Source organism: Mobula birostris, chromosome 9 (assembly GCF_030028105.1).
Source record: "Mobula birostris isolate sMobBir1 chromosome 9, sMobBir1.hap1, whole genome shotgun sequence".
NCBI classification, from domain to species: domain Eukaryota; kingdom Metazoa; phylum Chordata; class Chondrichthyes; order Myliobatiformes; family Myliobatidae; genus Mobula; species Mobula birostris.
The window spans coordinates 75436297-75450878 of record NC_092378.1 but is presented as its reverse complement, the minus strand read 5'-3'; the positions used below and the strand labels follow the sequence as shown (position 1 = coordinate 75450878).

General features: G+C 43.4%; 1 protein-coding gene across 2 annotated transcripts in view; it reads left to right on the top strand.

The window, feature by feature from the left end:
* Window positions 1-14582, top strand: part of ndc80 (NDC80 kinetochore complex component) — a 127948-nt gene that overhangs the window by 41810 nt on the left and 71556 nt on the right. For both annotated transcript variants that reach the window (XM_072268277.1, XM_072268278.1), the window contains exons 6-7: window positions 9853-9955; window positions 11645-11743. In XM_072268277.1, coding sequence (XP_072124378.1) covers window positions 9853-9955; window positions 11645-11743 — 202 coding nt within the window. The remainder of the gene's footprint in view (window positions 1-9852; window positions 9956-11644; window positions 11744-14582) is intronic.

The following is a 14582-nucleotide window of genomic DNA, read 5'->3' as shown; positions in this document are numbered from 1 at the left end:
ACACAAACCTGTCTGCGATCAGCTGGATGGTTGCCCGGATAGAAGGGTGGGCTAAACCGTGCAAGGTGTCAAAAACACAGCGCCTCCAAGCGGTTGGAACAATGGGCCGAGGTTGCCCGGTGGACACATTGCAAAGGAGCTTTGTACCTTCAGGCCCAATGGGTATGTCTTCGAGGCGGAGTCGTGAGACTGCAGTTCGGTACACCGGCATCTCTCCGTCCAGCCGTTGCGCCTCAGCTAACACTGCATAATTCACCCCCGGAGACAGAGAGTGCACTGATTGGACGGGGGTACATGACAGCGCGTCTGCCACCACGTTGTTCTTCCCGGAGATGTGCTTGATCGTGGTGGTAAACTCCGAGATGTACAACAGATGGCATTGTTAGCGGCCCGACCACGGGTACAACACCTTGGCAAACACGAAAGTGAGGGAATTGTCTGTGAAGACCGTGAACTCTCACCTCCAGGAAGTACCTGAAGTGCCGGATGGCAAGGTACAGGGCCAGCAGCTCCCTGACGAAAGTGCTGTACTTAAGTTCAGGGGGTCATAGGTGCCGGCTGAAAAAAGTGAGCGGCTTCCACTGGCCTTCGATGAGCTGCTCGAGCACACCGCCAACTGCCACATCGGAGGCATCCACAGTGAGGGCAGTGGGGACATCGACCCGGGGGTGGGCTAGGAGCACGGCATTTGCTAGCGCGTTCTTGGCTTATTCAAAAGCCGCCTTCGTCTCCTCTGTCCAGGTGACCTCTTTGACCTTGCCGGACATCAAGCCAAAAAGGGGCTGCATGAGCCGGGCTGCTGAGGGCAGGAAACGGTGGTAAAAGTTAACCATCCCAACCAACTCCTGCAAGCCTTTAACAGTGCTGGGCCTGGCAAATTGGTGGATGGCCTCAACTTTCGCCGGCAGAGGAACAGCTCCATGGCGGTCAATCCGGTGTCCCAAGAAGTCGATAGTGGATAGGCTGAACTGGCACTTGGCAGGGTTGAGAGCCAGGCCGTAGTCACTTAGGCGGCGGCAGAGCAGGCGTAGATGTGCTAGATGTTCCTGGCGGGAGCGGCTGGTGATAAGTATGACATCCAGGTAGATGAACAGAAAGTCCAGACCTTGCCCTACTGCATCCATGAAGCGCTGGAAAGTCTGCGTCACGTTTTTGAGCCCGAACGGCATCCTGAGGAACTTGAACAGGCCAAAGGGGGTAATGAGGGCCGTCTTAGGTACATCATCCGGGTGGACTGGGATCTGATGATACCCTCAGACCAGGTCAATCTTCGAAAAGATGCATGCCCTGTGCAGGTTGGCCATAAAGTTCTGGATGTGCGGTACCAGATAGCGATTGGACATGGTGGCGTCGTTCAGCCTCCGATAGTCGCCACACGGTGTCCACCCTCCCGCAGACTTGGGCACCATATAGAGTGGGGAGGCCCACAGGCTGTCGGAATGCTGCACAATTCCCATCTCCTCCATCTTCTTGCATTCCTCCTTCACGATGCGGAGCTTGTCGGGCGGTAACCTGCGGGCCCGGGCACGAAGGGGAGGTCCCTGTGCGGGAATGTGGTGCATCACGCCGTGCTTGGGGTTTGTTGAGGAAAACTGTGGCGTGATGATAGACGGGAACTCCGATAACACTCTGGTGAACTTGTTGTCGGAATGAGTGACGGAGTCCAGGTGCGGGGCCGGAAACCTGGTCTCACCGAGGGAGAAAGACTGGAATGTCTTCGCATCGACCAGTCGTCGTTCCTTCAAATCCACGAGCAGGCAGTGTGCATGGAGGAAGTCCACCCCTAGCAACGGCTGTGACACTGTGGCCAGAATAAACGTCCATGTAAAGCGGCTGGAACCAAACTGCAAGGGGATGGCTCTTCTGCCATAGGTGCACATGGTGCTGCTGTTGGCTGCCATAAGTTCCGGTTCTGTTCTTCTAGTTCAGGTATTGTGGCTCGTGGGGGGTAGGATACTGATTTCCGCCCCCCTTGTCCACTAGGAATCTTCGCCTGGAGAGCTTGTCCCAAACGTAGAGGAGGCTATCACAGTGACCAGCCGCCGTAGCCATCAGCGACAGCTGGTCCTGGCGTTTTCCCTGAAACGAGGATGGCTGTCAGCAGCAGCAGGCCCCGGAACCCCACCTTTCTTGATTTTAAAAAAAACACCAAGACTCAGAAGTGGTGCCATCTCTTGGTGTGAGTGTTCGGTGCTCTGCTGCTAGGGTGCGGGAGGGCTGGGCTTTCGGCCATGCTGCAGCACTAATTCCGATGGTGGTTCTGCCCATTTGGCGTGCCAAAGCACGTCCGTGCGGGCAGCCACCCGGCGTGGGTCTCTGAAGTCTTCATCTGCTAGCAGGAGGAGGATATCTTCTGGCATTTGCTCCAAGAAGATCTGTTCAAACAGCAAGCAAGGCTTATGGCTGTCTGCCACTGCTAGCATGTTGCACAAATCAGGGGAAGGGTACAAGACAATTTTAAAGGCACTGAACATACCTTTGAGCTCAGTGCAGTCTGTGGTAACTTCTACTTTAGAAAGGACCACTCGACAATTTCATGCCCAAAAGAACGACTTTATCCAGAACGGCAAAACCGATATACATATACAGAGGCTTTCACTAACTTGTACGGCATGGCAGAGAAACTATATACAGAGCACACCGGAAGTAAAAAGAACAGAAATAAACCACCCTGCACCCCCCCCCCCCCCCCCCATTATCCTAATTTAGTATTGTCTTACTTTTAATAATGCTCCATTACAACACAGTCCATCTTGAAAAAGTGGAAAAAATATGAAACCACAGCCACGCTGCCTAGGTCAGGTCACCCCTCTTGTAAGCAAGGCTACTGTGATGCCAACAGTCACTCTAAATGAGCTGCAGAAGTCAGTGGCTGCAATTGGTGATGAAGTTAATGGTTCCATTAAGGCTTCCAAGGCCTCGCACGAAAAGGGTATTTATGGAAGAGTGACAAGGAAGAAGCCCTGGCTATAAAAAAAAACATATTTGCCCATAAAGACTGCAAAACATCACTTAGAAGATATTCTTAAAATGGGGACGAAGATTTTGTGGTTGGATGAGACTAAAGTGGGGCTTTTTGTCCTCGCCAATAAATAGTGTGTGTGACTTAAATATAATACTGTGCATCAGCCTGGTAGCAGCTACCATATAAAGTATGGTGGAGGTAGCATCATGCTATGCGAATGATTTTCAGTAGCAGGGGCTGGAAATCTGGTCAAGATTGATGGGAGATGAATGCTGATAAATATAGAGATCCTGGATAAAAACCTGCTAGCCTCAGTTAGAAATGTTAAACTCAGGAGGAAGTTTGTCTTTCAGCAGGACATGACCTTAAGTCCTGACCTTAACCTGAAGGAACATATCTGGCAAAATCTCAGGACTGCTATCCGCTGCTGCTCCTCAACTAACCTAGCACAGCTTGAGCAATTTTGCAGGTGGAATTGCTGCTTCATATTGTGCTATCCAAAAAGATTACTGACTAATTGTTGCGAGAGGTGGTTCAGCTAAGTACTAAGCATGGGGGGGGGTAAATGTTTTTGAACTGCTGATATTTCAGCTGTTTAATTTTCAGTTTTTTATGCTTTACCATTTTCCCTGTTTTTTTGGGGGGCTCTACTGTGAAAATGGAGTATGTGATTCACAAGTAAAAATTATCAGTTAAGTTGGTCAAAATCCCTGGTCGTAATACTCATGTGAACAAATGGTTGGGGGCTGAATACTTCTACAAAGCACTGTAAAGACCTTTGAAACATTCAGTCCTTATGGACCACAATGCCCACCTAGCCTACCCTAATTTCCAGCACTCGACCCATATCCCTCGCAGACCAAGTGCTTCCTAAATGATGACATTGTACCTTCTTCAAGCACTTCTGCTGGCATGTCATTTCATATATTTGCGACTATCTGTGGAAAAAAATTGCTCCATAGATCTCTTAAACCCTCCCCTTTCACCTCAAAGCAGGGGTTCCCAACCTGGGGTCCACGGAGCACTCCGTTACTGGTAGGAGTCCATGGCATAAAAAAAATGGTTGGAAGCCTCTACCCTAAAGCTATGCTCCCCTTGCTTTGGGCTCCTCTACTCAGACTATTGGTAGCATCCACATTCCCTTTCATAATTTTAAACCTTTCTATAAGATCCTTCTCATTCTACATTCCAAAGAATAGAAACATAGAGCCCAATCTCCCCTATTACTAGTCCTGGCAACTCCTTTTGCCTGTTACAAAGCTGGAATTTAGGGCATCAATGAAGGTCCTCCATCTCTGGCAGCATTCATGGCTTCCTTCATTGTGATTGTAGCTTCCTCTCAGTTTACTGTCAGTCATATGTGTCCTGCATGGAGACTCAGGAATACTGTCACACTCAGCTATAGAAAGATCCTTCTTCGCTGTTTCTGTAACAGTTTCGTTTGACCAGTAAGGATTGTTAGCCCTGAGCTGAATCCCTGAACCTGGAGGACTGGTAGACCCACTCTTAGTCTGGCCTTTACCCTTTGTCCTGTTTGGCATGGGTGACCCTAGCAAGAGCCAAAGCATGAAGCCCTGACTCCAGCCAGCATAGCTGTCTGGACACTGAGACACGCAAGCCTCCAGACCACAACAAGGTTGTGGTCCTCATGGAGGAGTCCTGGCAACATTCTTTTGTATACTTCTACACTTTTTCCAGTTTGATCGCATCTTTCCTATAACATGGCAATCAAAACTGAACATAGTGCTTCAAATACAGCCTCACCAACATCTTGCACAACTGAAATGTGATGTCCCAACTCCTGTACTTATTGCCCTTACTGACAAAGGCCAGTGTGCTAAATGACTTTTCACCAACTTGTCTACCTATGACTCTGCTTTCAATGAACTATTGATTTGTACTCCCGGGTCCTTCTGTTCTGTTACATTCTTGAGTGTCCTACCATTCATAATACAAGCTCTATGCTGGTTTCATTTTCCAAAATCCATCACCGCACTTTGGTGTAGTGGACAATGAGGAAGGCTATCAAAGTTTGCAGTATGATGTTGCTCAGCTGGGAAAATTGCCTGAAAAATGTCAGATAGAATTTAATGCAGACAAGTGTGAGGCATTGGACTTTGGGATGATAAAGTAAGTAAAACTTGCATAGTGAATGTGCAGTCGAACAAAGGGATTTAGGACTACAGAGCTATAATTCCTTTCAAAGTGGTATCATAGGCTTATAAAGAGAGCTGTTCGTACACTGGCCTTCAGAAGTTGGGATGTTATGTTGATGTTGTACTAGATATCAACATAAGGCTGAATATAGTATTGTGTGTGTAAAATATACAAGGAAATTGATGGGACTTGAGGACAGGTTACAGAGAAAGGCTGAATAGCATAGGAGAACGAGGGAGATCTTATAGTGGTATACAAAATTGATACTATTGATTGGATGAATACATGAAGGCTTTATCCCTGTTGGATCTGGTGAGACTTGAACTAGAGACCTTACAGTAGGTTTAGGGTGAAAGGGGAAATATTTAACTGGAATCTAAGTGGAAGCTTCACTCAGAGACTGGTGCAAGTGTGAAACATGCCAGCAATAGAATTGGTAGATGCAAGTTCAGTTGTAACTTTTAAGAGAAGATTGGGGAAGTAAATGGATGGGAAGGGTTTGGAGGGATATGGTCCAGGTGAATGTACGTGTAGATGGGACTGAGCGAAAGATAAGGTTGGTATGGACTAGATGGCTGAAGGGCCTGTTTCTGTGCTATAGTAATCCATGACTATGACTCTCTGAAAGAAAAACAAGTGTACACGGTATTATTTAAATTGTATTACACTGCAATGTTGACGTACGGAGATTTTGTCATTGAAAGCATAGTGGGAAAACAAACAAAACTGCTGATGTTGGAGTTTGTAATTATTTATATTTAAAAAAAACACAAATACTGCTTGACTGGCTATTTTACCAGTATGAGTTTCTAGTAGGTAAATTATCAGGGCAGAAACAGTTCATGTTCTGCATTAAAGCCCCTTTATCAAAACTGAATGCATAGATGCAGGTGCCGTTAGGAAATAATAAGGTGAAAAAGCTTTCATAACAAGGATCTAAGAAAATCCACTCCAGGAATGTTTTTAACAGTTTGTTTACTTTGCCTGAGAAGCAATATGGTTGCCGTAAAGGGAGTGAAGAAAAGAGTATCCAGATTAATTCCTGTGATAACAGCGCTGCTATGAGGAAAGACTAGATCAATTAGTTTCATATTGACTGACAGTCATGACCTGAAGAATAGGCTATCCATTTCCAGAACATGGAACAGAATGGCACTGGACGTGCCATTCAGCCCACAATGTACTAATCTTGATGCCAATTTACAATAAGAGTCACCCTGTGTATCATGCATATTCATTCACAACCTTCATATTCATTGTGCTGATCTAAAAGCCTCTTAAATTCTATTAAACTTTCCGATTCTATTGTTACACCTATTAAGCATCTACTTCTCTGCGTAAATAACAGTTTCTAATGTCACCTTTAAACTACCCCCTACAAACTTTAAAAGCATGTCCTCTGGTATTAAAGTATCTATTCTATGCCTCATGATTTTTAAAATCTTTATCAGGCTCCCCTCAGGTTCTGACACTAGGGAGAAGAGTTCAAGTTTGTCCAACCTTTACTTGTCTCTCATACCCTTAATGCACATAAACTTGTGCACATTTTCCAGATATTCTTTTCCGTACAGGTGTCCCTCGCTTTTCGAACGTTCACTTTACGAAACCTCACTGTTACGAAAGACCTACCTGTTTTCGCTAACAGAAGGTGTTTTCACTATTACGAAAAAAATCAGCGTGTGCCCCGAGCAGCCGCTCTCCCCCGGATTCGGAACGGCATTTTCGCTGGCATTGCTTAAACAAATGCCTGTGAGCAGCTGCTAGCAAGATGAGTTCTAAGGTGTCAGAAAAGCCTGAAAGAGCTCGTAAGGCTGTTACACTTAGCGTAAAACTAGGCATAATTAAGCGTTTTGATCATGGTGAACGAAGTAAGGACAACGTGAGTTTGGCTTGTGGAAGCTCTCGAAGATGATATTGAAGAGGTTTTGGCATCCCATGACCAAGAACTGATAGATGAAGAGCTGATGCAATTGGAAGAGGAAAGGATAACAATCGAAACCGAATGCAGTAGTGAACTGAACATGAAGCAACTGTGTGAGATTTTTGCTGCAATGATAAAGTACGACTTTAATTTTGAAAGGGTATGTAGGTTTAGGGGATATTTGCAGGATGGTTTGAGTGCTTACAAAGAACTGTATGATAGAAAAATGCGCGAGCCTCAGCAGTCAAGCAAGCCTTCCACATCAGCCACAGCAGATGATGAACCTCGACCTTCGACATCGAGGCGGGCAGTCATAGGAGAAGATGAGCTGCCTGCCCTAATGGAAACAGATGACAACGAGATGACACCCCAGTGTTCCACCACCCCAACCCCCAGGCCGCAGACAGATTTGATGCAATCGGCAATCACCTCTGATCTGGGCGGACAATTACGTGCTGGGTGGCACCTAATTAATTAGCATGTTTATTTCGGCTTTTTTCTTAAAGATGTGCTGTGTGCCTCCCGGCTACCGCTGCACTGCTGCATGCTTCGCTGATCAGTATTGGGTCACTGCCCGGAGGGTGGGGGCCACTGCACCACCCAAACTCCGACTCAGTCGAACACACCATCATCAGTGTGCTCGGCAAGCTGTCTTCCCAATTCCCTTAAGTGATACTACACTGTACATACATTATTAATACTTTATATAGGCTGTGTATTTTTACGTGTTATTTGGTATGATTTGGCAGCCTCATAGCTTAAAGGTTACTGGAGAGAGTGTTTTTGCCGACAGCGCTTGCGTCAGATTTTCGCTACGGAGATCTGTGCAAGCAATCGTTGTAGAGAAGTATTTCTACTTAATATAGGCTGTGTATTTATCATATCATTCCTGCTTTTACTATATGTTATTGTTATTTTAGGTATTATGTGTTATTTGGCATGATTTGGTAGGTTATTTTTGGGTCTGCAAACGCTCACAAAATTTTCCCATATAAATAAATGGTAATTGCTTCTTCGCTTTACGACATTCCGGCTTACGAACTGTTTCATAGGAACGCTCTACCTTCAGATGGCGGGGGAAACCTGTAATGGGGCAACCAGAACTGTGCATAATACTCCAAGTGTGGTTTGACTAAAGTTTTGTATAGCTGCAGCATGACTTCCTTACACTTGTAGTGAACACTTGGGCCTACTATTAACTGTGTACTTTCTCCTTCTATTTGACCTCCCAAAATGCAACACCTTACTCTTGCCTGATTTAAACTCCATTTGGCATTTCCCTGCCATGTCCGTAAGTGATCCATATCTTGCTGTATTTTTCGACAGTCCTTTACACATCTGCTACTCCAGCAGTATTGATGTTATCTGCAAATTTACTAATCCACCTATCCACATTTTCTATCAAATCATTGATACATATTACAAGCAACAGGCCGCATCATCGATCTTTACACCTCTGGTCACAGACCTCCAACCAGAATAACAGCCTTCTACCTTTACTCTGTCTTCAACGGACAAGCCAATTTTGATCTCAAACTGCAATTTGCCCTAGGTCCCATGCATTTTCATTTTTTTGAATCAACCTAACATAAGACATAGGAACAGAATTAGGCCATTTGGCCCATCATTTCTGTTCTGCTGATTTATTATTTCTCTCTACCCCATTCTCTGCCTCCACCCCATAACCTTTGACGCCCTGACTAATCAAGAACCTATCAATGGCCACTTTAAATACACTCAATGACTTAGTCTTCATAGCTGTCGTAATGAATTCCAGAGATTCACCCACTTTCTAGCTAAAGAAATTTCTCTTCATCTCTGTTCTAAATGGATATCTCTAATCTGAGGCTGTGCCCATAGTTCGACACTCACCCACTATAGGAAACATTTTCTTCCATATTCAATATTTGATAGGTTTCAATGAAATTTCCCTCCCCTCACTTCTAAACTCAGGCAACATGAGGGACCTTGTCAAATGTCTTACTAAAGTCCATCTAGATAAGATCATAAGATATAGGAGCAGAATGAGGCCATTTGACCCTTCAAGTCTGCATCGCCATTTCATCATGGCTGATCCCATTTTCTTTTGGGATCAGCCATGATGAAATTCCGTTATCATTTTCTCATCAAATTCATCAAATTCCGTTATCATTTTCTCAAAAAGCTCGCTTAAGTTTATAAGCCCTACTCAAAGCCATGTTGACGGTCACTAAAGTGGCCTTGACTTTGCAAGTGTGCATGAACCTTATCCCTCAGTATATTAACCAGTGGCTTCCCTACTGACCTGAGACTCACTGGCCTATGATTTCCTAGATTACCTATATATCCATTCTTGAACAGACACATCATTTGCTATTCTGCAGACCCCAGGAGCGCTCCTGGTGCTTCTTAGGACGTAAAAATCCTTATTAAAGCCCCAGCAATCTCATTTTTTTTCTTTCATTATTCTGGGACTGAGGAGTTATCCACCTTAATGCTTTTTAGTACACTCAACACTACCTCCTGAATATCAAAAAATGTTTTAACTGACTCCAAGCACAAATTCCATTCTTTATCCTTAAGTGGACTTGACCTCTCCTTAGCCTCTCTTTTTCTTAATATAACTATAGCGTGCCTCTCCATAGATGCAGTCTCTTGTGCATCTCTTTATATTCACTGATGCATGGTTAGGGGATCTAATTACAAAATTCTGACAGCAGCGAAGTGTACTGTATTCAGAGAGAGTAATTCTGACTGCAGAGCTGTATAAAACAACATTGAAAATAGTGTGATGCTCAAAATTAATGACTACTTTTATTGTTGATTCAAGGTATCCCTTTCCATTGTCAAAAAGTTCAATGTATACAGTCGGAGCTCCACACACTTGGCCACAGATTCTTGGTGCATTAATTTGGTTAATAGATGTTGCCAAGGTAAGAATCCCTAGTAGCTGACAGTTGATCTCTTTTCTGGTTGCTCATTTTTTTGTTGTTGCTATTTTGATCAGGGTGGACTGGCTGTGTGGCCTGCAGTTCACCAATGACACCGGTAGATTTGAACTGAACATTCCTGGACTGATTTCATGACGTTGTGCTTTTATCTTTTATATTGTGTTCTTTTTTGCCATTTGCACGATTTTTTTGTGTGTTTGGGGGTTTGATGTTTTTCTTTGAACGGGTTTCATGGTTTTCTTTGTTTTGTGGCTGTCTGTAGGAAGATGAATCTCGGTTATATACTGCATACATACTTTGGCAATAAATGTACTTTGAGTCTTTGAAATAAAATGTACCATGCAGTTGATGATCATGTAGAAAATTGCGTCCCTTCCAGAGGATCAGAAGGGTTGGCTACTTGCGAGTGGCAAAATAGCTGATCAGGCAACTGCTGACTAAAGGAATTGCATGCAAATATTTCAACAAAACATCCCTTCTCCCAACCATTTTGAAGACCATTGATATCTCCATGGTCTTAATCAGAGCTTCAGAAAATCAAATCCTTGCCTTTCTGGGCTGTTTGAAAGAGCTGTGGCGTATTTTTCGTGTTCTAAGAGTCCCAAAGAAAGATTTTCCAAACAGATTCAATAAAATTTTATTAGCCCTTCAATAAGATTTGCAGCAAGTTTGTCTCCTGCCTCTTTCCATTTGTTCTTTAATACCTATAATTTACCCTAATTATGTATTCTGTTTGTGTTTCACTGTTATTTCCAACCTTTATTGTTCTGGTTCTAATTAACGCAATTGTCCAAGCATTTCTCTTCTGTCTGAAACTTATTTTCTTTAGTAAACAGAGAGGCATTTCTTCATTTCTCATTGCTTAGATTTTGTCTAATTTGTCTGTAATATTCTGTGTTGTTCTGCAGCAGTTGACTAAGCACTTGTTTATTTTTGTGTATCCTGACCTTGGTCTGTTCCTTGTCTTTTTGTAGCTTTTAGTTAATTTTGAACCCTGTTTCTAGCACTAGGGTCTTTGCCCTGACAGTCCTGGTGCTTATGCCCCATGGGGGCATAATGTTCCATAATCCCCTATTCTTTAGCCATAACATCCTCTTAATCTCTGCCATGATGAATGTGACTTGGGTAAAAGTCTTTAAGGAAATGTTCTTTAGTTTGCTTGTAGTTTGTGATACTCCTTAATAGAATCTCTTTTTCTTAAGCTGACTTTATAATATAGCACAGCAAGTTTTCTTTTCAACTCCATTGCAACTGTTGTGAAAAAAATTCTTATCTTAGTTTGAAGAAGGCTGTCTAACCACAACTTGCAAGTTCAACTTGGAGAGAATTGAAAGAAAGGCTGAGCAACACACCAGGCATCATCTGTGGAAAAGAGTACAGTTGACATTTCAGGCCAGGGATACCTACCCTGAAGAAGATTCAATCTTCTGTACTCATTTCCATAATTGCTTCCTGACCTACTGAGTTCCTCCTGCATTTTGTGTGTGTTGCTCGGATTTCATCTGCAGGTTTTCTCTTTGTGAAAGAAAGGCTGCCTGTTTCTGATCGATGGAGCTTCTTGGTTTTGGCAGGAACTTTAAGTTGCACAGTGCAGTTTAATCATCAGTAGAAATGTAATATGTGGATGCCGAAAATGGCCTGAACAGTTATTCTTGTTTTCTTTGTATACAGTTGACCAAGTCCATCAATCCAGATAAGATCCTGTTTGGCCCAGAAAAGGACTGGGATGAAGTGGAGAATGTGACTGCTGATGGTGTACATCATAATAGGGTAACCAATTATCAGTTCAAATGGTTCAACTTAATCTCAGAAAATGTATACAGTATACAACCTGAAATTTTTACTCTTCGCAAAGGTATTCATGAAACAAGAAACCCAAAGAATGAATGATAGTAATATCGGAGCCCCAAAGCCCCTCTCCCTCTTCCATGCACAAGCAGCAGCAGAAGTATCAATTCTTCCCCTCCCCCCACTTGCACCAGCAAAAGCACCCTCCCCACCACCACCACCACAATAACAAAGGCTCCCAAAGAGACCTTGATCTAGAGTCCATCAAAAATTACAGTTCATAACCCAGCACTTTGGTATCTCGGACAGACTTTCTCTCTCCATCGAGAGAGAGAGAGAGAGAGAGATTGCTCCTGCGATAATGAGAGTGGAGACCAGGAGCTTGCTTTTGCAATGTTCTCCGTGACTCCCTTATCCGTACGTCCATCCCCACAGTTCTCCCACCCAGCACTTATCCCTGTAAGCGTAAGTGCTACACCTGTCCCTACACCTCCTCTCTTGCCACCATTCAGGACCCCAAACAGTCCTTCCAAGTGAGGCAACAGTTCACTTGTGAGTCTGTTGGGGTCATCTATTGCATCCGGTGCTCCCGGTGCGGCGTCCTCTACATCGGTGAAACCCGACGCAGATTGGGGGGCTGCTTCGTCGAGCACCTCCGCTCCGTCCGCCACAACAGACAGGATCTCCCGGTAGCCATCCAATGTTACAATCTTCCTTGTCGCTTCTCCAACTGACATCTCCATCGAAAGAGAGAGAGATATCGCTGGAGTACAGGGGCCTTCTTCCCACATCAGCACACACCTCCTCCTGTCCTGATGTTTCAGTTAACTTCGACTTGTTTGCCCAATTTTCATCATTTTGAACTTAATTCAATAAATTTAGTAACATTTTACCAGTTGTGGTTCCTGCACTTCATCTAATCACACAATCCTGGATACTGACATGGAGTGAATCTCGTTCTATACTCACACATTCCAAGCTGCCTCTGCACCATCCATCACACGCTCCCAGGGCTCAGACACACTGCGAACTTCCCTCTGCACTAGCCTTTCTCAACCTTTTTGCCCTGGAGGAACCCTTGAAATAATTCTTAGGTTTTGGGAAACCCCTGCATAAAAATTATTATATCTGCAGCTCACAGTACGTTAGCATGACCAGTAAATTGTAGATATAATAATCCAAAAATAATTGTTAATGCTCTTGAGTAGAGAATGAATTTTTAGCCAATCTTTTTTGAAAAAAAACAGGTAGTTAAGCTTTCTTGAAATTAATTTTCAAGAAAGACATGTCAGACATGTCTGTAAAACACAGGGGCTAATAAAATACAAAAAGGAACGGCGTAATAAATAACTAAATGAGAAACCTGCAAAAAATATGAAAACCTGAGAATACAATTCACTTCTAACCTACACAATCCACCTTTTGCAACATTTACAACAATAGCAAAGTGGCAATCCAGCAACTGAATCACATTCCGTTTTTAAAAAAAAAAAAAATTCCTTCTTTGGAATGAAAATTTCCCTTCAATTTTCTACACCAATAGAGTTGGGGGAGGTAATTTGGGAGGGAGAAGCAGATGTCACAGCCCAAGTTGGGTGAGTCCATTCAATGCTTGGAAAATGCACTTCATCCTCCTCATCAGCCTACTGTTCACCCCTCCATGCAATATTGCACTTACTAATTATCAACCGTCTCCCCAATTTTGCATCAAAAACTGAGAATTGACACACCCAAATAAGCATGGTCCTACTGCACACTGCCATCGTGGGCTGAGAGTCCGCTAACGGGGCTGCTCGGTCACTGCCAGCGCAAGCACTGCACTTTGTGCTAAGTTCAGAAGATGTTTGTTTTTTTAAAATTTTTTTTTGCTCAGAACTTTCAATTTCCAGATACACTTACATTTACATTTCTCCCCCTCACAGATATCAGGTATCAGAACACCTCCATCAAAATATAGACATCACCACAACATCCTATACAAAAGCCCTTTTTAGTATAGCAAACAGGTTTACATCTATATACTGCAGAAAAGGTTGCCATGTTTTATGAAAACTATTTGTTTTTGAGTGTACCATACATGTCAAAATGTCGAAAGGAATGTATTCCATGATTAATTTACGCCAACCAAAAAGTCCAGGGGCCTTATCGGATATCCAACAAAGTAAAATGTTCTTCCTCACACAAAAAGTCGACATGTTAAAAAGCTTTTTCTGATGTGCGTTAATAATACACCTGCTGGGTAAGCCTAAGAGAAAAGACACTGGGCCCAGTTCAAGCTCCATCTTCAAAATCTTTTCCATTTCACCCAAAATATCACTCCAGTATGCCTGAAGTTTTGGACAAGTCCAAAAACAGTGGGTGAAAGTTCCAGTATTTACATTTAGAACACATTGGAGAAACTCCTGTCTTAAATTTTGAGAGACGATCTGGAGTCAGATGGGCTCTATGCAGAATTTTGAGTTGCAATGCTTTATTTCTATTACAAACTGAAATCATATTTGCATTATCACAGATGTCTTCCCATGTTTCAGCTGTAATTTCTACTCCCAGCTCTTTCTCCCAGACCCTTCCCAGCTGCTCAGCCTCTCCACAAGAACATTCCCTCAGGATGCTGTAAAAAGTACTAATAGAGACTTCACCCTTAGAACAAAACACCCTCTTTTCTATGTCAGAACTATAGAAATCAGTTAACAATGATGTTTTTTTTCTGTATATAATCTCTTATCTGAAAGAAACGAAAAAGATCCTTGTTGGGTATGTTCAATTTCTGCACTATTTGACTAAAAGACATCATCGTTCCTTCATCAAACAAATCTCTTAG